The sequence below is a fragment of the Pteronotus mesoamericanus genome, unplaced genomic scaffold (genome assembly GCF_021234165.1).
Source record: "Pteronotus mesoamericanus isolate MK-2021 breed Mesoamerican mustached bat unplaced genomic scaffold, CSHL_Meso_final contig_291, whole genome shotgun sequence".
In the NCBI taxonomy this organism is placed as follows: domain Eukaryota; kingdom Metazoa; phylum Chordata; class Mammalia; order Chiroptera; family Mormoopidae; genus Pteronotus; species Pteronotus mesoamericanus.
The window spans coordinates 4,691,668-4,719,358 of record NW_026555124.1 but is presented as its reverse complement, the minus strand read 5'-3'; the positions used below and the strand labels follow the sequence as shown (position 1 = coordinate 4,719,358).

The window sequence follows — 27,691 nt, the reverse complement described above, 5'->3', positions numbered from 1 at the left end:
GAGTGCAGCTAGGATCTCAGCCAATACCTGCAGTTTTACTCTCGGCCCCCGCAACTCCGGACCAATGGGCGGTAGACTATCTCTTGCTCCACCACTGTTCTTTTCTAGCCAATAGGAAACATTCTTCAAACGCCTCTCTCTAAAACGCGCAGGCTCCGCCGAAGCCCGCTGCGCTTCCCGACGGCTGCTGGGAGCGCTGCACCGTTGCCATGGCGACCATTTTACGTTAACTAGTTCGTAGCTTTCATCCAGAGTGACTGCGGGGGCAGCTCCTCACCCATTCGCTCTCGGCTCCCTGCGGCAGAAAGGCCTTAGCTGGCTCCGGGGGTCGGGCCCAGCGTTCTTTGGCGCTCTGCGGGGGCGGGATGGCTGCGGAAGAAGAGGACGAGGTAGAGTGGGTGGTGGAGAGCATCGCGGGGTTCCTGCGAGGCCCGGACTGGTCTATCCCCATCTTGGACTTTGTGGAGCAGAAATGTGAAGGTAAAAACCGGAACCTTAACTGACAGTCTTTTCTCGCCTTTTTCTCATCGGCAGTCGTCAGGGAGGTGGTCCGCAGAAACCATCTCCATCTCTCCGGTCTCCACCTCTGTCCGCCAGGTTTAGAGCTGGGTTTGTAGGTTTTGCTGTCACTACGCCAGTGTTTTCTTTGACAAAACTGAAAACGGGGACCGAGCCTCCCCTCCCTCTGGGCCCAAGCACATATCCAAAAAGCATTAGACTTTAACCCCGTGTTCGGTCCCTTTCCCAATCCTGCAAGTTTCTGCTCTGAGCAGGTGCACTGTTTGGATGGGCTTCTTCAACAACTTCTCCAGTGGCTTACGGGGGAGAGAGGTCAGTGTGCCTCTGAGTTCCGTCACATCCCAACAGTTGACCGCAGAGAGGGGCGTGTGAATACTGCAGGCCTAGAACCGGTAATCCTGGTGGTCTGTATTCATTTTATTGAGCTCTGACTGTCTGCTATACCCAAAATGGGTGCTGGTGGTGTATCCTCTAACAAATGAGGCACATAAATGTGGCATAATATTCCCTGTGAGGGAAGGTCATCACCAGGTTCTGATCAGTTCACACTTGGAGTTCTGCATTGGAGTCCTTGGGGACAAATTAGGAACCAGAAGTCATGTCCTAGAAATGAAAGCCCCGCTGTTATCGTGGTTGTTTAGCCAGGCAAGACTTTGATGGTAGTAATATCCATTAATCACTTGAACTTCTTTCTTGCGCTGGAGGGATTGACCTGTTTTGTAAGGTTCAGTGGGTATAGCTAGCGTCAGTGGGTTCAAGCTACAGCAAACACAATGCATCCCACGTAAGTTAGCCTTCCTCAGAAGGTATTGAGCTCACCAGGCAGTAGCAGTGTTTTAATGCATCTAACAGCAATTTAGTGGAAATGTTACAAAGGGGGAATTCAGCTGTCAAATGATTGGTTTTGCTGGATGACCTGTAAGAACCCATTCAACCTTAAGATTTTATGAATGTGGTAGAGAGGAATTTTAGTTTTACCACTGAATCTTTTCATTACATTCTCATTACAATAATTGAAGTTCAATAGTATTATATATTGTTTTTTACAGGTAATTTGTAAAGAAATTAAAAATAACATGTATTTGTGCTCTTTTTAAGAATTTATTATGCTATTATGAGACTGATAAAGTGTGTGGAATTCTGACCTCTTTTACAAGAAAAAGAAATCCTGTCATCTTTTGATTCCATTTGCTCCACTGTGACTAAATGCTGAAATGGAAAAAAATTCCAGCCTTGTTCTTCCTTTTTGATCCCCAAACATCTAAAGTGGCCACATGTCATTGTGTGATTTTTTCCCCCCACAGGGAAACAGTAATCCTCACCTTTATAAACATATAGTGTAGTAATTTGGTTTCCGAAATAACTGAGAACAGCTGCTGTATTACATGTGTGCCCATTGTTATATGGAGCAGAGCCTGCGGAAATGAAAGTACCATCCCAGTGATCCTTGAAATAACAGTCTTTATATTTCACTGACTGTGGGTTGTCAATGTGCTATTCACCACCTTGAATATTTAAAGAATAGTTTTGTACAACTTTGTGATATCAGCATTTATTTCAACAAACATTGATTGAGTGCCCTTAGGCCAGAAGCTGGGGATAGAAAAGATGAATCAAACAAAATCCTTATGCTTGAGAAATTTATAATTTAGTGGTAAGACAGGCAGGTAAATTGAATTTAAATATAAATGTCAGGTGCTATAGTAAAGGTAGGCACATGGTGCTATATTATAAGGGTTCAGAGCAGGTATGTAACCAGTCTCAGAACTGGGAGTGGGTAGGAGATCATGAAGAGTGTGCCACCTACAATGTCTTGAAGAATGGTTGGGACAAAGTAGGCCAGGTAAAGGCAAAAAGATCTAGTACTGGCTTGAGTAAAGACATGGGGGTTTGAAGTACCAACTGTGTTATAGTTGATGTTATTCCAAGTAATCGTATTGTTAAGAGCGTAGAGATTGGGTGTTGGAGTGCTGAGGGAGAGACTTGGGATCCTATTTTGGAGGGTTTTGTCTAGACAGCTAAGGATTTTGTACTTACTCTTAAGCAAAGAGCAGCTATTCAAAGAGTTTTAAATAAGAAAATTACTGAAGTTAGTTTTCCATTTTTGAAAGATTGGGGGTTTAAAAAAGTTTATTATTTTTAATTCTTGAATTTGTCCTGTTTCTCTAATTAGATTGTTAACTTCTTGAGGAAATATGTATCTTTATAATCTACATTGTTTCACACATATGATTTAGTAAATGTTTATTTTGGTTTTATTTATTTTAACTTCAGTATTGATTCATATGTAACAAAATTGGCCTAATCACTTATAGTAAAATTTTCATCAGCAAAGGTCCAGTACTGTAAAATAATCTGGAGCCTATTGTAAAAGGAATTAATGTTTAAAAACTATTAATAATATTCCATTAAAATTGTATAAAGAAATTTGTTGCTTTATATTACTGATTGAAAATAACAAATTAGTGTTTGTCTTACATATGAAGTAGATTTTAAGGAGAAAAAATAACTTGTTTACAATGAATACTATACACACACACAGGGGTGGGCAGTAGTAGGTTTCAGATGTTTGTATGAAAAGTAATACTGGTATAAACTCTGTTTCATGTATTCAAACTGTAAACCTACTTTTGTCTACCCCTGAATAGAATGTATGTATAAGTATCAATATACTTGTATCAATATATACCCAAGTATATATTTATAAGATAAAAGGAGTAGACTTTTATATTAGCATTAATGAAATGACTTTTTATATAATATTTTTATCTTAAATTTAGTTTTTGATGATGAAGAAGAAAGCAAATTGACTTACACAGAGATTCATCAGGAATACAAAGAACTAGTGAGTATTTTTTCACTGATTTTTAAAGGTAATTAGAATGATAGTAATTTTAGCTTTTCTAAATTAAAAAATGGATTTGTCCATTAAAATTCTTTTATTTAAAAAAATTCAATCTACCCTCACAGTACTGCCAGTTGCATCAGGCTCCAAGGGTTCTCCCAGCATCTCTTTCTTATGACTTCTTATCTCTTCTAGTCTACGATCTAAGGAATGGATTTGGGACAACTATGTTAAGGGATCTTGCATCTAATTTTTAAATTTTTTTCTTCTTATGCTGATGCATCCAGGGAAGTGTTCATTATTAATTTAGTCAGGGTTGTCTTGTGGTTTTAAAAAATCACTCTGAGTAGCAGAAGAGTTGTACTTCACCAAACTTCATAATCCTGATTTCAGTTATTTTTAGTAGAGGAAATAAAATTTCATTTGATTCTCTGCAAAAATTTTATCTTTTTGTTGTTTGCTTTTTTAATGAAAGACATTGTCATTGCCATGTGATATAATTTTATGTAGATTAATAATTGCAAACAAGTGTTTGATTATACTTTTCTAAACTTAACATGAAAACTGTCATTTTGAATTTTTCTATGTAAATTATAAAAGATACACTTTTTTTTCAGGTTGAAAAGCTTTTAGAAAGTTACCTCAAAGAAATCGGAATTAATGAAGATCAATTTCAAGAAGCATGCACTTCTCCTCTTGCAAAGACCCGTACATCACAGGTTTTTGCTTCTATGTTATTCCATAACAAATAGTGATAGTTTTGACAAAAATGCCCAGGATTTCGCTTAAACTTGCTGTGTTTGATTGTCAAAGTATAATATTCTTGACATTGTACTAATTCATCATTTGAGTTCTTTTTTATAACTACTTTGGTTAATGATAATTTGAGACATTAATGAACTGATGAAATTAGAAAAGGAGTTTCTGAACTTAGAACTATAAGAGATGAAAGGGTTTATCCGAACTACTGTTTTATTTATATAGATTTCTGACAGTTTTGCAGTAGTCCCTTTTTTAATGTTAGCAAATCCACAGTACACAGTTCCTGGGGCTTCCGTCTCTTGGTTCTACTTTTATTGTCTTATTAGTTCCACAGTGCTGGGCTGAAGTAGGTATCATATATATTTATAACCAATATTTACTGAAAGCTCAAGTTAGTTGCTTCTTTTAGGCACCTGATATATATTATCTCAGTTAATTTTCCTGACATCCCTTAAGAAATTGGTGCTATTTTACTTCCATTTAGAAATGAGAAAATTAGTGCACAAATACATTAAGCAACTAGTGCAAAGTCTACAGCCAAGCAGTGGAACCAAGACATCAGCCCCGGCACGCCACCTGAAGAGCCCCTTGCTCAGAGGCTGAGGATAGGGCTATGTTACTACTACCAAATAGCATTGTTCTCAAAGAGTTGCTTTAGCTTTCCAGCATCCACCAAATAAACTATAATTCCTTAGTGAGATGATAATGAGGACTGTCTATATGTGACCAGAAATTACGTTTTTAGTCATCTTCTCCTGCTATAGCTTTCCAAGAATGCACTACAGTCATTCCAGACCACTTGCTCTTAAAAGCATTCAAGCACCTGGCTTTGCTTATGCTATTCCTTTACTCTAGAATGTTTGTCCCCCACCACCTCACCCTACCATCCCTTCCTTACCCTGAAAAATCCTTCTCATCATCAGGGCCTGGCTTAAATGTTACTTCTTAAGGCAGCTTTCCCGATTGCTCTAGTCTGACTAGCGCTCATTCTGTCTCTGTGGGCACTTCCATTTTCAGTACTTTGTCTTGATTTAAGAGCTTCCTACAAGTCTGTTTGCTTTACTAGATTGTAAGTCCTTTGGGCTGTTTTAGTATCTTCGTATTCCCAGCAACCCCTAGCAGAGAGATGAGAACTTAGATCCTAATAGGTAGTTCTTAGTTATTGTTAGCTTAAATTATCTTTTTATTGCGGCTCTTCTAAGAGCTTGCTTTGACTACTGTTCAGTCCAGCACTTCCTGCTATAGTTCTCTTTTGTACAACTTTTGCTCATTGATCACATCTAATTCTAGAGATAGACTATCTTTAATATAACGACATTTAAAGGAATATTAAATGTTATTGGTATGCCCACACTAATGTGAACAACATGATTTTATTAGTTAATTCTATAAAATAAAAGTTGTTTTACAGTTCACCAATAGCTTTTATTCAATATACATCATAGTTTTAGTTTAAGACATTTGCATTTGTTTTTATTTTTCTAGTTTTTCAGGAATATTTTCTGCTTTGTTTAATATTTTTCAACATCGTAATTAAGGTATTGTGAATGAGTCTGAATTACTGTGTGAAAAGATCTTCACAGTAATATTAGACACATCCATCTTTTGTTTCTGTTATCAGGATAACTTTAAATTATTTGTGTATGAAGATGTCCAGAATTTTAAAATTTTGTTTTCATATCAAGAGTAACACATCTTTCTCTTTTGTTCTGTCATACACCACCTTTTGATTTATTTGGAGTTGATTGGTACAAGGAGGCAAGCCTTTTGACGCAGACAGACCTGGATTTGAATCATAGATCTTTCATTTATTAGCTGTAAGACCACAGACAAAAGATGTTTTATAGTTTTCCCTGCTTATCCATTCTGATTCTAAATTTCTACATCTATAAAACCAGGATAGTATCTACTTTGAAAGGTTTTTGTGAAATTTAAGACATAATATTCATAAATCAGCACAATACCTGACATATATAAGGTGGTCTATAAATGGAAGTACCTCTCTTAATTATCAGTAGCTATTTTGGTGGTTGATTAGCATTGCGCTAATCGGGCCAGGGTCATGGGTTCAATCCCCATGTGGGCTAGTTAGCTTTATTCTCTTTTGGAGCAAACCCCTAGCACCAGATACTGAATAGCAACATGATCAAATCAACCAAGGCCATCACCATTACCAGAAAAACAGTTCAAAGGATGTTGTATGTTGCTTTGCAACAATCATATCATATTTATACATAAGGTCAGAATGCTAATTCCATTATGCCCATTATGGGGTGCATAAGAATGGATTTAAGAAACCAATTGCTTGCCCTAGATAATTTAGGAGGTAATTTTTGTTTTGTTTTGCTTGATTTGATTTTGATTTTTAAACCAGTTGCCAGCTCCCATTATATTGTATTGCTAAAGCCACCTTGAAAGATTCTCTTCAGCTGGTTTAGTTTGGTCATCATTAGACCTAAACCACTGGTCCTGGATACTCTTTGAATATTAAAGTAAGCAAGAGTAGTAAGGGTCTAATGACCTTAATGAGCCCTGACTGGGTTGTTCAGTTGGGTAGACTGTTGTGTTGGTACACGAAGGTTTGGGGTTTGATCCCCAGTCATGACACATGCAAGAATCAACCAATGAATGCATAAATAAGTGGAAAAACAAATTGATGTTTCTCTCTTATCCCTTTCTCTCTCTAAAATCAATAAATAAAAGTTAAAAAAAGTAATCTTAATGAAATGAAGAACAGTAGTTAAAAAAGAAAAGAATAAAAAGACTTTGGAAGAGCATGTTTTCGTTATACAAGTCCATCCAGAGAGTATCCATCCAGGTAATACGAAAAATAGAGACATTTATTGAAGAAGGTACAAGATAAAAGAAACATTGTACACAGGACCATGACACCTCATTCCCCTTCTAAGTTACGGCCTTCTTGAGAAAATCTGGTTCATTGGTAGCTGTTTGAATCAAGTCATTAGCAACTGCAGCACAACATTCCTTCTGTTCTGATAGCAGAAGCTGCGGAACAAATTTTGCCATGACATGTTTCATGCTATGATCCTGAGTCAAAATCTCAGATACTAGTTTTTGGAATCCCGAGACCAGATTCTAGTTATTGCAGTGTCAGTAGCTGATCTTTGTTGATTGCAGCCTGTACACATTCAATATTCTCAGGGGTTCCGCTTGTTGCAGGCCTTCCTGCAATGGATCACTTTCAACAGATTCTTCACCATCTTTGAAGCGTTTGTGCCACACTTTTATTTGTGCTGCACTCACTGCATTGTCCCGAAATACTTCTGAGTCATCCAAATAGTTTCCCTGAAGGAATGTTCAAGCTTAATACAAAATTTGATGCAGATTTGTTGCTTCGCTTGCTCAGTCATTTTGAATGTGACCGCTGTACAGTACACATGCTCACTCAACAGTGTCTGCTTCTCCCCACTGACTAGTACAATGAAGTCATCATTGTTCACACTTGTGCATTCCAGTCCACTCTCCTTGGTTGCCAGGTTACATCTATGTTGCACAGACCATTCTTTCTATATTATCGATGGCTAGACTTTTTCCAGGCAGAACTCATTGTATGTGTGTGCTTCCTTTAAAAGTGCTTATGACTTAGGATATTTTTCTAAACAATTCAGAAAATTATAACAATATAATAAATATTGAGAGATTTATTATGAATTACTAATTCTGTGTGGTACTTTCCATTTGAAATAGGCAAAAGTGACTTCCTTCATTGCTTGTGACTTTTTTTTGGTGAGAATAGAGCTCATCACTGATTCTGATGTATTGCAAGAGCATGGACTTGCATATGGCAAACTATTTCTTGCTTTTGTTTTGTTTTTTATCTGATTTGTTTTGATATTTATAAGATACTAATATTTTCAGAAACATTTATAATAATGGTAATTTGGGAAAATTATGCTTCCCCCCTCCCCCAGTAACTTGGGTCATTGAAAAGATTACATATCTGGTATAACTTTCATTTTCTAAAAATACACACAGGGTAATTAACAATATTTTGTGTGAGTGTTGGTAAGACTAAAAAATAGAGTACTTTTTAGAGCAGTTTTAGGTTTATGAAAAATTGAGAAGGTAGTAGATTCTCAATATTAACATTTCATTAGTGTAATGTACGAGGTCTGTCCAGAAAAAGTCCAGGCATTGTTAATATAAAAAGAATGGTTTGTGAGACATCGATGTAACCTTGCAGCGAAGGCGAGTGGACTGGAATGCGCATGCGTGAACAATGATGGACTTTACTGAACTAGTCCTTGGGGGGTGGTACACACTGTTGAGTGAACGTGTATACTGCGTGGCCACTACATTTAAAATGACTGAGCCGGTAGAGCAATGAATCTGCATTAACTTTTGCATTAACCTTGGACATTACTCTGCAGAAACTACTCAGATGTTTCAGAAGGCCGCAGCTATGGGCAACTAGTGATTGGCAACTTCATTATGAGTGCGCACCCACTCATGTATCACATCTCATGCAGAGTGTTTTGGTGAAAAAATCAAATCACTCAGGTAACTCAGCCCCTCTACAGCCCAGATTTGGTACCCTACAACCTCTGGCTTTTCCCAAAACTAAAATCACCTTTGAAAGGGAAGAGATTTCAGACTGTCAATGAGATTCAGGAAAATATGACAGGGCAGCAGATGATGATTAGGAGAACTGTGTGAGGCCCCAAGGTGCCTACTTGGAAGGGGACTGAGGCGTCATTGTCCTATGTAACAAGTTTCTTGTATCTTCTTCAATAGATGTCTCTTTTTCATATTGCATGGCTGGATACTCCCTGGGCAGACCTCGTATTTGTCAACAATTAATGAGCCAATATTGATATAGTATTATTAACTGAAGTCCATATTAGAGTTTACTTTTTGTGTTTTACAGTTCTGTAGATTTAGCCAAATACTTAATGTCATATATCCACCATTACAGTATGATACAAGATAGTTTTACCACCTTAAAAAAAAATCCTTGGATTCATATATTCATCCTTACACTAAAATCCTGGCAACCACTAATCTTTTTGCTGTCTCTCTCTCTCTAGTTTGGCATTTTCCAAAATGACATATAATTGGGATCATGTAGAATGTAGCCTTTTTCAGATTAGCTTCTTTCACTTAAGCAATAAAAACTTAAGGTTCCTCCATGTTGATTTGTAGTTTAATAGTTTTTTTTTTTTTTAAATTGTGGAGTACATTCCATTATATGGATATACCACAGTTTATCCGTTTACCTTTTGAAGGACATTTTGGTGGCTTCCAGTTTTTGGAAATTATGCATAAAGCCACTATAAATATTTATATTCAGGCTTTTGTATGAACATAAAGTTTTCAACTCATTTGGGTAAATACCTAGGAGTCAGATTGCTGGATTAAATGGTAAAATCAAGTTGAGCTTTGAAAAAAGCTGCCATACTCTCTTCTAAAGTAGCTGTACCAGCAATAGTGTATGACAGTTTATAATATTGTAGTCTATAATATTGTAATAACTATGCATGATATCATATGGGTGCTAGACTTATTGGGGTGATCACTTCATAAGGTATGTAAGTATCTAATCACTATGTTGTATACCTGAAACTAATATAATATTGTAGTCAACTTTAATTGAAAAATAATTAGAAAAAATAAATATAGTAGCTGTACTATTTTGCATTTTCTCCAGTAATGAAAGGGAATTCCTGTTGCTTCACATCATCATCAACAATTGGTATCATCAGTTTTTTGGATTTTAGCCATTTTGATAGATATGTAATGGTATCTCATTGTTTTCTTCTGTTCATATTTAAATTGAATTGTTAGTTTTCAAATTGTTGTAAGAGATCTTTTTTTTTAATTGATTGATTTTGGAGAGGTGGGGGTAAAGAGAGATAGACAGACAGACAGACAGACACAAAGAGAAACATCGATTCGTTGTTACATTTATTCATACATTCATTGGTTGATTCTTGTATGTGCCCTGACTGGGATCGAACCTGTGACCTTTGTATATCTGGATGATACAATACTTTTGTAGTAGCCCACAAATTTTGATATATGAGTATTGTATTTTTGTTTTCATTAAGTTAGAAATATTTTAAATATTTCTCTTGAGACTACTTCTTTGACCTTTGTGTTATTTAGAAATGTGTTGTTTATCTCCCAAGTATTTTAGGTTTTTCCATGTGTTGTGTTATAAATTTCTAGTTTAATTCCATTATTGTCTGAGAGCATACTTTGTAGCTTGCTTTTTCTTTCTTTCTTTCTTTCTTTCTTTCTTTCTTTCTTTCTTTCTTTCTTTCTTTCTTTCTCTCTCTTTCTTTTGAGAGAGAGACATCATTGTGACTGAAACATTAATGTGAAAGAAACGTCAGTCGATTGCCGGCCATAAGCATCCCAACCTGGATAACCCGCAGTCTAGGCTTGTGCCCTGACTAGGAATTGAACCCGCAACCTTTCAGTTTTTGGGATGACGCTCCAACCAAATGAGTCACACTGGCCAGGGCTAACTCCTATTCTTTTAAATTTATTAAGATGTGTTTTATGGTCCAGATGTTGTCTATTTTAGTGAATGTTTCATGTGAGCTTGAGAAGAACGTGTATTTGTCTGTTGGATAAATGTCAATTTCATCCAGTTGATTGAAAATGCTGTTCAGTTCAACTATGTTCTTACTCATTTTCTGCCTGCTGAATCTGTCCATTACTGGTAGTGGGTGTTGAAGCCCCCAAATGTAATAGTGAATTCACCTGTTTCTCCTCACAGTTCTAACTATTAATGGAGCAGCATGAATGAGTGATATCACTTGTACCTTTCAATATTATGGTGTAATTTAACTAATGAAAGGTAATATAGGGTAACCTTAGGCTAAGTATAAATGTGCTTACATGTCTTTTAAACTTATTTGTCAGATTCTTAAAGACTTAATGTTCATCTTTTTGTTAATGTGGTTTTCTTAAACATAGATAACACCACATTTGCTTTAACTCATAGTCTTCTTTCAAAGTATTGTAGTTTGATATTTCAGTTAATTTAAAGGATACTTAACACTGTTGTTGCTTTTAAACTACTTGCTAGTTTTTTGGAGTAACTCTTATTTAGTTCTTTTAACTGCCCTTATTGGAAGCTCTTAGGAGAGGGGTGATCCATTTTTTGGACCAAAAGAGCGCAGTTGCTGTAATGTTTTTGGTGTAGCATAACACTGATATTTACCCAGCCTCAAAAGGTCCAGAACAACTACTTTTATAGGTACTTTTCAGTTGAAAAAGTACTTTTTGCCCTGGCCGGCTGGCTAAGTTGGTTGGAGCATTGGCCCATACACTAAAAGGTTGTGGGTTTGATCCCCAGTTGAGGTGCATACAAGAGGCAACTGATGTTTCTCTCTCTCTTTCTCCTCCCCCTTCCCTCCCTCCTTCCCTCCATCCCCCCATCCTCTTTCTTTAAAATCAATAAACATATCCTTGGGTAAGGATTAAAAAAAGTGCTTTCTCATCTTATTTAATTCCAGCACTGAGCCAGAAAGTTATTCCTTCCTTCCTTCATCTAAATTGCAAATTTTTCATATCGTATCTCTGAAATGACAATGCATTTTATAATTGCTAACCAGTTATAGTTTAATTGGCTGTTTTTTTCCCTTAATGGTACATTAAATAATGGTTTATTTTACTAATCTACAGAGTCTTAGATTCAATGAAATACCTTATTACTAGTATTATTATTATTATACTAATTTACAGATGAAGAAACTGAAGTCAGAGTACTAAATGATATTTCCAGAGTCACATAGCTGGTTCATTCTAAAGCTGGAAGTAGGCTTTTGATATCAAGGACCATTTTCCTCACTAATGTAACAAACTTTGTTATAAGAATTTTCTGGGGATATACATGGGCACCCATCATCCAGAAATTTAGATTCACTATGTCTAGGGCAGGGCTCAGGAATATGCATTTAACAATCTCTCCTTCCTGTATTCTTTAAACACACTCTGAGAAGCCCTGCGTTACACCTTTAAGTATCAACTCAAACACTTCTTGCTAAAAGAAGCTTTAATTGACACACATTGTCATCAATAGCCGTGCCCTTCAAGTGTTTGTTAGTGATGAGGTTAAAGTACTTGATACTACTTTTACAAGAAGTCTAGGAAGCCCCAGAACAAAGTTGTATAGCAGCATAATCCCATAAAGAGGCTCTGGCAGACATCACTAATGTATCACAGAGGCCGTAGTATTATTTTAATACTGAGCCCTGGGCCACGACTGTCAGTCAAACACAGGTGAAGCCTATTTGCCATTACTGCCCTGGGCTTTTTGAACAGTATATATAAATTTAAGGGAAAATAAGCTTTCCCCCCCTGCAGTTGACTGCTTATATGTCACAGAGAGTTGCGTTCGCACTTAGTTTTGCTATACTGCGAGTGCCCAGGATGCACGCTGGTTGCCGCCGGAAGGGCTCCTTCCTGTGCTTTGCTTAGAGCTCTTTGGTGCTGTGGTTGAGGTGTCTGGCATTATTGCTGCCACCTACCTGGTGAACAACAATAGCTCGCCCTGGATTGCCTCTACACGATTTGGTGCGATCAGCTTCTCCATTAATATCATGTAAAACTTCAAATAAGATTTTAGTAAGATGAATAAAATCTGAGCGTTTTCTTTTGGGTTTTCATGCATTTCTAATTTTTTTCTACTTTTTATTGGGTAGGTTGGGGATTGGTTTGCTCTTTGACATAGCAGTAATTGTGTGTAGGAAAGGAAATGTTAATTTGGGTATTCTAGGGTAGCCACCTTAATTATTTTTTCTAACTTATTACACACCAATTTAATCTAGAAAATGATTTTACATCATCATTTCTAACTCCACCTCTTCCATGCAACTTCCTACATTCAGAAAAATTAAAATTGCATTCTCACATTACTAACACCTTTGTTACATTTATTTTCCAGACTCTATATTTTTGGCATTTACTTTGATTTAATTGGGTATTTTTATTAATTAAGGGGTAATTTTGTAGTTACTGATTTATCATTAAGCCATAAATTTAAAGTGACAATATAATCCAAATAAATCTATTTTGGCTGAAAAACAAATTAAGATACTGTTCTTATGTGTAAAAAAAAATACGTACTTTAATTAATAAATACTTTATTGCTAAAAAATGATATCATCTGAGTCCTGAGCAAGTCATAGTTCTTGCGTTGGTGGAAGGTCTTGCCTCAATGTTGATGAAAACGCATTATGTATGAAGTGCAGTAAAATGAGGTGTGCATGTAGTTTTAAAACTGGAGTCTTCATTTAATGAACAGATTTCTTTCCGCAGGCCATTTTACAACCTGTGTTGGCTGCAGAAGATTTTACTATCTTTAAAGCAATGATGGTCCAGAAAAACATTGAAATGCAGCTTCAAGCCATTCGAATAATTCAAGAAAGAAATGGTAAAATGCTGAATTTAGAAATCTAAGTGCTAAATGCTTTTTGCAGTTTTACTATTCTGGTTTTAACATGATCTTAAGTGTATCTGCTTTGTATAAATTTATATCAAGTTTGAAAGTCTATGGCTGATTCAAGAGATTCAAGAATGTAAAATTCCTGATCAGTGCGTGTTTGACGTCTCGAAAGCAGACCAGAATTTGACTTAAAGATGATTTAAGTTTCAGAGAACTTGATTCTTCTGCCCAGCCATTGTGTCTATGAAATTCAATATTTTTGAGTGGTCACAGTTGTTGTTACTGTTGAGAGAATGTGACCACTCTTTTGGCTTATCATTGTTAGCGCCTTTGTTGTGGGCAGTGGATAGTTGAGATTGTACCACCATCAGGTGGAAAAGAAAAAAACTCAGAGCCATGGTAACCCTCAAGCTGTGCTTAATCTGTTTCTCTAGCTCTTCCTACCTTTTTCCTTTCCCTTCCTGTGTACTTGAACAGCATTTGACACCTTGACCGAGTTTCTAACCATACTTGTTATTGTACTACCTCCTTTTCAACCCTGATTCTTACCTGTTTCGGATTTCTGGCTCTGGTAACCTGACCTTAACTTATGTCTGCCTTTGCTCAATAGATTTCCATGATATTCTTTACTCTGCCTGTGTACTCTTGAATGGTTTGGCAGCAGGACCTTTTCTTTGATTGTTTCTCGAAGATATGAGAGCTATAGTTCAGTTGTACTGTTTGCTTTTAAGGGTCTGGAACAAGCAACAACAGGGCTTCCGTTGTCTCAGGGAAAACTTTAGAATGTTGCAGGGCCCTCCTTGTGGATTCTCCTCTCATTTGTCTGGTGTGAGTAGAGGTTCAATCCCTTAGAACAAACCACCACCATAATGTCCCCTGAAATCCTAAGATGTTTTTCACCCTGTTAAGAAAGCTGTTGTCTGTGGCCAGGAGATAATGCCACACTCAGTCCTGAATGGTGCCTGACAGAGTGCTGTTGCTTTGGTGTAAAGAAGTTTGGAAAACAGTCTGTTTCTCTTCATCTTTCTACCATAGTTTGCTTCATAAAATCTTTTTCTCTGAATTTTCCTCAAACTATACTTTATTCTCACCTATGGGATAGAGAATTTGAATCATTATTTTCTGTTAGTTAAAATTGATTTTTTTTGGGCGGGTGTCATTTTTGGTAAGAGAAATAGTGAACTTGGTGTTAGCAGAAAACCTAAATGAAAGTGGCTTAAACATTAAAAAATTAGGACTCATGGACAAAGACAGCAGTGTGGTGTGATTGCTCGGGGGAGGGAGGTAAAAGGGGGCTAAATAAATGGTAAAGGGAAAAAATACAGTAGAGATTAAATTAAAGAAAATAAGAAATTATCATTTCACAGAACAAAAAGCCCAGAGGAAAAGAGGGAAGGAAGAAAGGTCCAGCGTTGGTTAATTTAGTGGCTCAGTGGTGTTATCAAGGACCTTGATACTTTCCATCTTTATACTCTCCTATTCTGAGGATCTTCTCTCATGCTTACACTTTGGCTGCATCGAATGCAGACTCAACAATATCTCATAAGGAAATGTTTCTTCCTGTACATCTTTTTGTTAGCCAGACAACACTTTCATGGAAGGTCCCCAGGAGTTTTCCCCTCAGGTCCTATCCATCAGAATTGGGGTCACAGGCCTTGATTAAACCCTCCAGCAAGGGAAATGAGGTAATTATGACTGGCTTAAACCAATAACAGCCACTCTCAGGAGCTGGGTAGGGCAGAGCCCCACCCCCAAGTACTTGGCTGCCTGCTAACTGCACACACCTGGCTTGAGTTAGCAGGGGAGGGGAATGCCGTGGAGTAAAGACTGCAGGCTGGGACAGTTTGCTTACATTTGCACATAAACTAATACTTCGTTTCTGCCACAGAATTTTTAATACAATATATTTAAGAATGTCGCTTAACTTAGGTCCAGGGACGAGGACTTTAGAGCTAAGTTGATTGTACTCAAAACTGCAGACCATTTGAAAATTGTCTTTGTGGTATGAAAAATTCAAAAGCTCTCTGGATTCATTGTTGTACTTTATCAAAGAAGTTGGGGGAAATGCAAATCAGAGCATTATTTTGATGATTTTGAAGAATTGCATACTGTTAACATTATTCTTTTCATTTTCCTTATAAAGGTTATTATGAGAATACTAATTGTGTATCTTTTGACTTAGCAAAAATGCATTTAAGATTCTGGGTTGCATAAATGTCAATTTTATGGTTGTGATTCTGTACTATGATTTTGCAAGATGTTACCATTGGGAGAAACTGGGTAAAGAGTGCATAGCATCACTCTATTATTTCTTGCAACTGTGTGTGAAACTGCTATTATCTCAAAATAAAAAAGTTTAATTAAAAATGCACTTTAACATCAAGGGTATTGGAATAATAAAGCTACTTTAATTTAGAGCAAATTTAAAATCCCAAAGTCATATGTGGATAAAGAAATAGAAAGTAAAAATTTCACAAGTGTTGCTGATGTCATGAGAGTATAATTATAGATATAAACAGAACACTTATTACCAGTCTACCTGCTTATCAGGAAGATACAGGTAATAAAGTAAATTAAATCAATACTTAAAATTACTTGTCATGAATTATTATTTGCCCTAGCTTATAGTTACTAGCCCAATATCTGCATAGAAGCTTCAAGGACAGAGATTGTTTTATTCATCTTTATATTCTCCCTAAGTGCTTAGTACTAAGCTTTTTTGCATGAAGTAGGCATTCTTTCAGTAGCCTCTTTCAGTAGCATTTGTTGTAGTATAAATGAAGAGTATTAACATGCTATTTCAATTAACAAATTATTTTACATTTTATTTTGTTAAGTCTTCCTATTTAAGGGATTTTTTGAGAGCATAGTTTCATTAGTAGGAGCTTATTGAATTCAGTGGTATATCCTCTGATAGTTATGATTATGGAAAATAATAGCTTAAATTATTTTTTACTACCATGTATAATTATTATTTTAATAGGCAATACAAATAAGAGACACTGCTAGGTAAAATTGTGGGGGTTATTTTTTAGGGGGGAGCTGATTCCCTAAAACAAGAAAAAGAAAGTGACAGATATTAATAAATTATTTTGTACTTCTTGATGAACTAGCATAGTGAGAAATAAATGTTGTCACTTGAGTTGATATACTTTTGTGTGGTCCTTGGTTTTGAACAGGGGTCTTACCTGACTGCTTAACCGATGGTTCTGATGTGGTCAGTGACCTTGAACAGGAAGAGATGAAAATCCTGAGGGAAGTTCTTAGGTATCCTTCTTTAATTATTTTCTTGAATGAATCAGAATTTTGTAATATGACTCATATGTATGCTTTTCACCCATAAAATACTATTAACTAGTGAAATATCTAAATTCTCTGCTGGAGACGAGGAAAGTGATTTATTATTTTATTTGTTTATAACTATGTGTATGTTATATTTCTTAATGGACAGCAACAGTTATTTTCAGATGACTCATAGCAGATCAGTGTAAATGGGAGTGTCTTCTCCCCAGGTGGGAATAGGAAGTTAAATGGGAACAAGATGCGGCAGATCCATGCCTGGAAAGGGGTATAGTGGCCTGAGCTGACCAGGAAACTCCATGGCTTCTGGGTGTCAGTGTTAGAGGTGGCTCAAGCCACGTGTCTCCCAGTAGGAGACGGGACATCCAGACTCCACAGACCAAATAGCTGACTGGGTGGCAGATCACCTGCAAGGGAAAGAGGACAGTGGGGAGTGCCCATCCCAGATGACTGTCTTTCCCACCTCCTCCTCGCCCCGGTTACATGATTCTCAGCAAAACGCCTGGCATGGAGTATGCAGGCCACTAAAGGGGCATTTCTTTTTTTCCTTGGGTCTGTTGTCCCGACCTCTATGGTAGTTTTGCAAGGGAGGGGCAATTGCAGCACCTAATTTTTAAGTCTGAGAGAATGTTTAGGTTTGGGCAAAGGACACCTGCAGCCGCTGTGTCACCTGTAGAATGGTGCCTTGCCTTTGGGGGCCCGTCCTCTCTAGCCATAACCACAGATCTTTTAGCATCCGGTTGTCCCTCCACCTACTCACCTTGTCCCCAACTCCAAAGCAGAAGGCAGATAGGCTGATTGGTGGTAAGGAGCCCTAGGAGTCATTGTTTAACCTCAAGGGATTTGAGTGGTTGTGGGGAGGGAGGCAGGTGTGCAGGTGAACCTAGATTTTTCCTATCTGATCCTACATTCCATGGCAGGGGCAAATAGGAGCCTGACTCACCACAGAATGCTTTGAGTTTACAGTTTTGAAGAGGTAAGGATATTTGGTAATAGGTTTAGAATACTGGTAAAGTTTTGACTTATACTGTTTGCTCCTGTTGGTTGATTGGCGGTCTGGGAAGCTGTCAACATTGTACTTTTAGATTTTATTTTCTAAGGGCTTTTGAGGGATGTGACTACTGTAGTAGAGCCTAGTTATGAGCACTTGGAGAGTTGACTGGCTATTTTCCTAAATCAGACTGCCCCAGTGAGGCAGTTTATAAAAGCTGATAAGGCTTTGCATAATGGCATTAGGGAAGCTTTGTGGTAGCTCAGGTGCTACTGGAAAAACTAGAATGAGGGGAGAAATGGATCTCCTCGGGAGGGCTGTAACTAAAGGGAGAGGTCAAAGTCTGTGTTAGTGGGATTTGCCATTCAAATTTGGGCTTAGGGTGTCAAACCTGCTGAGCTTTGTTTAGTGAGGGGTCATTCGCATTTCCAGAAGAAATGGACACGTACCTGTATTTTATATTACTAACTATATTATGCTATATAAGCCTATGTATGTCTTTCTCAGTTGATTGTAAGCTGCTTTAAGCAAAACCTGATTATTTTCATCTTTGTTTCCAAAATTTCTTGCACATATTGTAAGCTTAGGTTAGCATACTGCTTCTTGAATATTTTTTCTTTGACCAAAAAAGAATATTTACTTTTCTACCTTATTTTATATGTTTCAGAAAATCAAAAGAGGAATATGACCAGGAGGAAGAAAGGAAGAGAAAAAAGCAGGTGCCTGCAGAACATATTACTATGACAGAAGTATTTCATTGTTGTTACATCTAGTTTTTGTTGTTAAAATTTAAGCTCATGTGGAACTACGCAAGTTCTTGGAGTATTCATATTGCCTTAGCAATTCTAAGCATTTATATTTACTTTATAATTTTATTCACTTTATAATTCATCCAGCAACTTACCTTTAAATTTCTGATATAGACGGAAATTATTAACTCCAAAAAACTGTAATACCATTTATATTTTGGGGGATTCCTTATAAAAATTCCCCTTAATTTTATGTATAAAAGAAAATTAAGAAAAATATTTTATTTTCCTACTCTGCTTGATTCCTTTACTGTTCTGAAGCAGCAGCTGCAGTTACTACTGAGGGTGGTCTGCAGGCTGTAACATGATCAGCTTGAAGCAGAATGATTCAATATCGCACTTCCTGGCATACTGTCCTCCATTAAGAACTTTTTCCATAAAGTGCCTAATCTTCCCTAAAGATAAATTACACATGTATCTGGCTGAAGTGAGGGAAGCTAATATTCTTTCTTTTCTTCTAAGCTGCCTGTCTTTCCACGTATTCCCAAACCTCCCTGAAGGGAAACGAAACCTAATATAAACTCGCTCAATCACTTCGAAGTCATTTTCCTTTCTTCCCTTCAGTCACTGTAATACCTGTCTGTATCATTCACTGTCTTGGAAAAACCCATTTTACTCCAAGGTCCCCAAAGAAGGGCAGACAAAATAGAGGTGTTTTAGGATTAAAAGGTGATACATGTATCTTTGAAGGAAATCTCTTTTTAGTAAATGAAAGTGAAACTCATAGATATTAATAAAGACTTTTTAAAATTAAGGGTATAGAAGAGAAAACAGTCCAAAACTGTTATCAGAAGACATTAGTATTAACTCTGATTTATAAACAAACTCTATTAGGCTTCTTGAATAATATATTTTAGGAGCATATGGTTTTTAAAGACTTTTGGTTATGGAAAAGTTTAAACACACAGAAGTGGAGGTGATAATAATAATGAATCTTCATGTAGCTGTCATTCAGCATTTAGGGGCTTATGATTTAGATAACCATGAATTACCTAAGAAGCTACATGTAATTAGATTTTCCTGTATTTTTAAGGAAAAATAAATTATCAGTTTACTTTGTTCTCTCCAAGATTTAAATGATGTCTTTGGTTTAAATATGCTATCCCATTTTAGAAATGGAAATACAGCAATATGTGGCTTTTTCAGGCATATCATAGTACTGGTATGTAGATTATCTTAAGAGGAAAAGCACCTTATAATTCAGTGGTTTTATATCTCTTAAGAGTATTTCTTGGTGTCTTGCTCAAGATCACATGTATAGCAGTGTACAGCCTGAGTTTGAACCTATTTCTTGCCCAGTCTGAAGTCCTAATCATACTAGTTGGTTAATCTTAGCACTACATGATTTGAAATGGAATGTTTACCTACCTTAAAAAGTGGAAAATATAAATTACTGGAAACATCTTAAAAACTTTGGAGAGAGAGAACAGTAACTTTTTAAAACTAATGTCTTTGGATCTCTTAAGAAGTAAATTAGTCAAAATTAATCTAAAATGTATTTTTCAATTGTATTATGGCATCCTGAAGTTATCAGAGGCTAAAACCGAAGAGCCCCCAGTGCACGTCAGTGAAACTGCAAAAATGAATAGTTCCCAAGGGGATGGTGAACATTTTGCACAGCCACCCTCAGGTAAGCTTGAAGTGTTACTAAACATTTTCTAATAATATGAATACATACAGATTGTAAAGATGTGTTACTTTCCCATCCATGCTTAACCTTTAAAAACCCCAGGAGGGAGTGTTGAATGGCCATTGGTATTTAAAGTTCTTTGTGAATTTAGCTAAAAGAGGTTGTAGCTAGGAAATACCCAGCTGATAGAAATGGTGCAGTCCCCAAGGTTCTAAGTGAAACCTGGAACCCCGGGCAGTGAGGGAGCCACCAGCCTTTGGTACCAGAACTGCAGCATCCGAGATAATGTATTCACATAACACTTGGTATTCTCACCGTTGACCACAGTTATTTGGTAAGTAAGAAGCTAAACTTGGAAAAATGGTATTATCTTCCAAGTAACTTAAAGCAGATCTAGCATATAAGAGGTAGCTTATTTATCTAGATATTTAGTCAGAAACTATTGTTGAAAGCAAAATCAATGAGAATCCTTGTGGGAAATGTTAGCAGATGAAATTGTTAATATGTGTCAAATCTACTTTCAATATACTGTTTTCTTTATATGAAAACAAGTAATTCTGACTCTGGCTGGCGTGGCTCAGTGGACTGTTGGTTCGATTCCCAGTCAGGGCACATGCCTGGGTCGTGGGCAGGTCCCCAATAGGGGGCACATGGGAGGCAACCACACATTGATGTTTCTCTCCCTCTCTTTCTCCCTCCCTGTCTAAAAATAAATAAATAAAATCTTTTTTAAAAAAAAAAGAAAACAAGTAATTCTGAAATAGAAATTGAATCATGATCATGAATTTAGTTCATTTTATCTTGGATTTATATGGTTTCAAATAAATATTATTTTCTCAATTAAAACATAACTCTAGTTTGTTTTTTATTATTATGTGAAGTAGATATTATGATGTTTCCCCTTTTAAAAAAAAACAAAACAATAAATTCAAGGAAATTGAGTGACTTGTCCAAAAATCCCTAAACTCTTAAATGGTGAAACTGTGACTTACCTTGGTCTTCTGACTTGTGACTTCAGATCTTGTGTTCTACACTTTAGTTTAGAAGAACTTGTTCTATTTTTTTTAAAATGAGTATTTCTGACTTCCAGTTAAGATGGAGGCATAGGTGGACATGCTTCTTCTCCTTGCACAACCACAGACAGAATTACAACTAAACCTCAAAACAAATAATACCCAGACCTGTCAGAAAATCGAACTGGTGTGGAAGTCTGACAACCAAGGATTTAAAGAAGCCACACTCATCCAGTCTGGTATGAGGGGCAGAGAGGTGGTAATGGACAGAGAGGCAAGGAGACATGGTGTGGTGCGGAGAGGCGGGGGCAGCGGAACGGGTGTTCCCCCATTCATATGTGGCGGATAAAAATCGAGAGGGATACCTTGGGAGCAAATGATCCCAGCCCCAGCCCAGACTACACAGCCCAGGGTTCCAGCTCTGGGAAGATAAATCCCCATAACCTCTGGCTGTGAAAACCAGGGAGTTTGGGGTGGTGGAAGGATCTGCTGGATTTTCAGGAGATTCTGCTTAAAGGGCCTGCAGAGTCTTAGAATGCACAAAAACCTGTGCACTCTGGGATTAAGCACCAGGACAACAGGCTGAAAAATGCTGCCAGTCGCATATAGGGAGTGGAAGTGACTAGAAATGGGGTGAGTGCCAGGCAAACCTCCAGAAGGAGCTCTCCTCCCACACAGAGCCACAGAAGTGTGAAGCAGGTTGTCCTGCCCTAGAGATTACCTAAGGCTCCGCCCCCACACAATTTACAGGTGCCTTTTCTACTATAGGCCATGTTACTAAGGCAGGGAGGCAAAGCAGCTCTGCTTAATACACAGACACAAACACAAGGAGGCTCCCAAATTGAGGAGACATAGAAATATGGCCCAGATGAAAGAACTGAACAAAACCCCAGGAAAAGAACTAATTGAAATGGAGATAACCAAACTATTAGATGTGGAGTTAAAAAAACTGGTGATCAGGATGCTTAAAGAACATATTTGAGTATGGCAACAACATAAAGGAAGAAATGAAGTTTACACTAATTGAAATAAAGGAAAATCCACAAGGAGCCAACAGTGAAGGGAAGGGAGCCAGGAATCAAATCAATGATTTGGGACATAAGGAAGAAATAAGCATTCAACCAGAATAGCAAGAAGAAACAAGAATTTAAAAAAATGAGGATAGTACAAGAAGCCTCTGGGACATCTCCAAATGTACCAATCTGAATCAGGGATGCCAGAAGGAGAAGAGGAAAAGAAAGAAAGTGAGAACTTATTTGAAAAAATAATGAAGGAAAATCCCTAATTTGGCAAAAGAAATAGACATATATAAGTCCAGGAGGCACAGAGAGTCCCAAACAAGCTGGACCCAAAGAGGACCACACTAAGACACATCATAATTAAAATACCAAAAGTTAAAGATAAACAATCTTAAAAGCAGCAAAAGAAAAGCAGAGAGTTACCTACAAAGGAGTTCCCATAAGACTCTCAGCTGATTTCTCAAAAGAAACTTTGCAAGAAGGGACTGGTAAGAAGTATTCAAAGAGATGAAAAACAAGGACCTACAATCAAGATTACTCTATCCAGCAAAGCTGTCAATTAGAATGGAAGGGCAGATAAAGGGCTTCTCAGACAAGATAAAGCTAAAAGTTCATTATCACCAAGCCATTATTACATGAAATGTTAAAGGGACTTATTTAAGAAAAAGATCAAAGCTATGAACATTAAAATGGCAACAAATTCACAATTATCAACAGCTGAGTGTAAAAAATCAAACCAAGCAAACAACTAGAACAGGAACAGAATCACAGAAATGGAGATCACATGGAGGGTTATTAGTGGGGAGGGAGAGAATGAGGGAAAGGTGCAGGGTTTAAGAAGATAAGTGGTAGGTACAAAATAGGGGGATGTTAAGAATAGTAAAGGAAACGGAGAAGCCAAATAACTTATATGCACAACCCACGGACATAAACTAAGGGGGATATTGCTGGAGGGAAGGGGGAGTACCTGGGCAGAAGCGGGCGAAGGGGAAAATTGGGACAACTGTAGTAGCATATTCAATAAAAAATATTTTTAAAAGAGTATTTCTGATGTTCCAGAAAACATACACATTAATGGAAACCCATTATGAAGACCTAATTTAGGAGGAATGATCCTTTTCTCATATCTTTTCCTGGTTCCTGCTGGGAGTGGGTAGTGTCTGTCCTCAGATTAACACAAAGAGTTGCTAGAGATGAGATGCTCTTCTTTTAAAGTTGCTGGCTTTCTGATTCTCCATTCCTAGAAGTCAGAGAAGCTGAGTAGTTTGGCTTCAAGTACTTTCCTCTCTGGATCTGAGTTAGAATATACAAGATGATCATGACCAATTAACTCAAGGCAACAACTATTCAGAGCAAGTACTTGAGTTGAATATAAATGCTTAAACACCTGGGATTCCCCACCTCCGATATGAATTGAACAGTCCCTTCTCCAGCTCTGGAGTTTCCATAGGTAGAGGGAGTTATGTCTACCTCTGCTTCAAGACTAATATATTTAAGCTCATCTTTATTTCTGTTTAAGGTAGTCCTGTAGCCCCCTGGCTAGGTTGGTTGGACTGTTAGGTCCAGGCTCATCTTCTGCACTGAGACTTCTGTCCGAGAGCCAGAAGAGCTTTTCTTCCAGCCTCCCGGGCCCTGCGGCCGGCGCACTCGCTGCGTGCTGAGCACTGCTCCTATGGCAAGCTTCTTGTTCATGCAAAGTTCTAGTTTAGTTTTACTATGCTGGCAAGATTTTTTAAAAAGATTTTATTTATTTATTTATTTATTTATTTGTAGAGAGAGGGAAAGGAAGGGAGAAAGGGACAGAAACATCGATTTGTTGCCTCTTGCAGGTCCCCAGTTAGGGACCTGGCCTGCAACCCAGGCGTGTGCCCTGACCAGAACTCAACTGGTGACCCTTCATTTGGCAGGCCAGCACTCAATCCACTGAGCCACACCAGCCAGGGCAAGATTTTTAATCATTTGGAGACATGTATAGTATGTTCTCCCATTATGCTTTTAGTTCTTGGCATCATTTTTATGTGAATTTTTTTGTCCCATTCTGCTGTCTTTTATAGATCATGTCCTTACACTGAAAATGTGTTACCTTAAAAAAAATCAACTTATAATAGAAAATGGTTCAGAAAAGCAGTTAGCATGCTATTCCTGTCTCCCTCTCTTTTTTATCCTCACCAGAGGACATGCTTGTTGATTTTAGACAGAGAGGAAAGGAAGGAGAGAGGGAGAGAAACATCCTTGTGAGAGAGAAACATCTATGGGTTGCCTCTTGCATTCACCCCAACTGAGAACTGAACCCACAACCTAGGCAAGCGTCCTGACCAGGATTCAAACCCTCAAACTTCTGGTCTGTTGGGACAACGTTCCATTGATTCACACCAGCCAGGGCAGTCTGTTCTGTTGGCACAGGAATCAAATAACTGGAAAGTACTGAGTGCTCACGTTATATCTGCTCTCCAGTTCTACTTTAAAATCTTTACATTTTCTTAATACATTGGTAGGTTCATGGTTATCATTAATATGTATTACAAACAAAAATTATTGGTATTACTGGCACTCCTCTGCTAGGAAAAATTGTAACTTTACATTAATGGTTCTAAAAATATAGGGTCACTTACAGTTTTTACATGTAAGCAAAAATTTGGAAACCAATTATAAGAGATATTAGTACTGTTTATTTGGCTTATGTGGCCACTTTCTATTACATTATCATGGAGTTCTAATCTTTAGATAAGAATTATATCTTTTTGTAGCTATTGTATCAAACAGCAGGAGTTTGGTATTTGTTGAAATGTCATTATTTGTAAGAAACTGTGGTCCTTGGGGACAGAGACCATGTTTACTGTTCTCACCCAGTACCTGGCACAGTGTAGGCAGAAAAAACAAGTACTATTCTATTTTATTTCCATTTTTTAAAAGATTTATTTTAGAGAGAGGGGAAGAGAGAAAGAGAGGGAGAGAAACATCAATGTGCGAGAACATTGATCGGTTGCCTCTCGTATGTCCCCAAGCAGGGATCTCGCCCTTAACCTAGGCATGTGCCCCTACTGGGAATTGAACCAGTGACCTTCCGGTTTGTGGGATGATGCCCAACCCAATGAGCTATACCAGTGAGAGCAAAAAAACAAAACAAAATGAGTACTATTAATACAAGCTCATTTTGGTGAATCTAGCCTAATACTTAACATCTTTTATTTGGTCTCTAATTACTGCCAGAAGTTAAAGTGCATTTTGCTAACCAGTCAGTGCAACCTTTCGCAAGAAAGCTGGAAATGTTGCCTGAAACTTCCTCGCTCCCAGAAAAAGGCCTGAAGATTCCTGGCTTTGAACATACAAGCATTGAAGGACCAATAGCAGTAAGTAAAGAAACATTACTTCTTAGACCTATGAGCAAGATGAAAAAGTATTAGGAATAAGCAATGTAAAAACAGTCATATGCTTAGCTTTTGTTATCATCTTGAACTCAGGCTTCAAATTGGATCAGTCAGATGTGCGTGCCAGTTATTATATGGACTTGAATTTAAAATGGTTTCTTTTCTTTTTGACTCAGAATTTATCAACCCTTGGAATGGAAGAGCTCCGGCAACGAGAACACTATCTCAAACAGAAGAGAGATAAGTTGATGTCCATGAGAAAGGACATGAGGACTAAGCAGATGCAAAATTCAGAACAGAAGGAAAAACCTGCTGAGGAGGTAGAGGTATGGCTAAGCTTAGGATTTCAAAATTTTAAGTCTGGAGGTGGAATTTTCAAAATCAGTATTGTGGAAGAAAGCCTTAACAATGAACACTGTGCGTAGATACATTCAGATTAACCTCCCTGCTGGCGTGGCGCCTGCCAAATTTTTTTCTAGGCGGTGAGATCGTTGTGTAATGAGGATTTTGTGAGGCAGAAAGGAAAACAGTCTCATTATACATTTTATTTCTTTACTTGCCCTATTCCGAGTACTTCAGGGTCAGCAGTCTGTTTCACCTGAGCCTTCTGAACTATTTTATCATAGAGCAGCATCAACATCCTCGCTACCAGCTCCAAGAGGCTTCCCCAAGAAGAGATTTTTACAATGAAGAGATTTAGAGAACTTAGTCCATGTGTGACTTTTAAAAATTTTTCACTGAAAATGCTGTTTGTTCCAGGCAGTATGGTGAGAATTTAAGACAAACGAACCCATCTTATACAGTAGCCAATTTTTTCTTTCTTTCTTTCTTTTTTTAAGGAAATGACAGAGAAACCAGAAATGACAGCAGAGGAGAAGCAAACATTACTAAAGAGGAGATTGCTTGCAGAGAAACTTAAAGAAGAAGTTATTAATAAGTAAATTTACAACCAATTTATCAAAACAAATTCAAATTTTCTTTAAAATAAAGTATTTAATCCTTTCACTGAGCCTGCTAGTTTCTAATACATGTGCTTGTAAGTGTAAATATAAGCTCCTTATTACTGTTTTATTAAACATGTAAGATCAAGAATGGTTGGGGAAAGCAGCTACTTACGCTGACCAGTTTAATATAAATTTCTGAATAACGTTTCTTGGAGAGAAGGTATAGAAAACCAATTGATAGGGCATTCTTTCATTCAAACCTGTTTCTGCTAAGTATCTTGCTAAATACAAAGGATACAATAGTGAACTAGATTCACAGGGTCCCTGCGTTTGTGGGGCTAGTGAAGAGGCCCAAAGAACAGTTATATAAAGAAAAAGTGCATTGTTATAAGCAGGGCTGGCAACACCTCTTTGAGGAAGCATTGTTTATACTGATTGGAAAGCTAATTGAAGGGAGAAAGGGGAAAGAAACCACTCAGGTCCTGCAGCAGGAAATAATAAAGCACACACCAAGGTGCTGTCGGTATGGCTGGAGTGTACATGCATGTAGAATGAGAGGAGAGGGTTAACATGGAATTGGAAATAAGCAAGGTACTGATTTGCAGGCTCTTGTTGGCAATGTGAGATTTTAAATTTTATGGCACTTGGAAGTCACTGAAAAGCTCTCAAGCAGAGAAGTTACATGATCATAATGTTCATTTTAAAAAAAGATGTGACTGCTCTGGAGACTATTGGGTAAGTTGGGTATTAGAGTACTTGTGGGTATACCGGGTGTCAGGTAATTCAATGGTAAGAGTAGTCATCTTGGGCAGTGGTAAGATAGAGTTTAGCATCTTGCATTTGAGGCAGAAGCAAACAGGACTTGGGAAAGAGATCGGGGGTGGGGATGTTAAAAATACTCAATTACTCTTTCTAGAAAAAGATCTACTGAGCCTGTTGTTGAGTGTATCTTTTGAATGTGAAGGGACCCTGGATGGTTTTCCATAGTCTATTTGCTTAAAGACAACCAGAATACAGATGCTTATGATGGGGGTTGCATCCCAGTAAACCCAAGTTGAAAATAAGGTAAGTTG

The 27,691-nt window shown here is 37.4% G+C and overlaps 1 protein-coding gene across 1 annotated transcript; it reads left to right on the top strand.

Annotated features, from left to right (window-relative positions):
- Positions 1–133: 133 nt before the first annotated feature.
- CFAP36 (cilia and flagella associated protein 36) lies at positions 134–26,650 on the top strand. The gene is made up of 10 exons (XM_054575429.1): positions 134–480; positions 3,300–3,364; positions 3,982–4,083; positions 13,418–13,532; positions 16,724–16,811; positions 18,503–18,554; positions 20,172–20,274; positions 25,517–25,656; positions 25,851–26,000; positions 26,514–26,650. The coding sequence occupies exons 1-10, from the start codon at positions 366–368 to the stop codon at positions 26,613–26,615; spliced, it is 1,032 nt and encodes a 343-aa protein (XP_054431404.1). The 5' UTR covers positions 134–365; the 3' UTR covers positions 26,616–26,650.
- Positions 26,651–27,691: the final 1,041 nt, after the last annotated feature.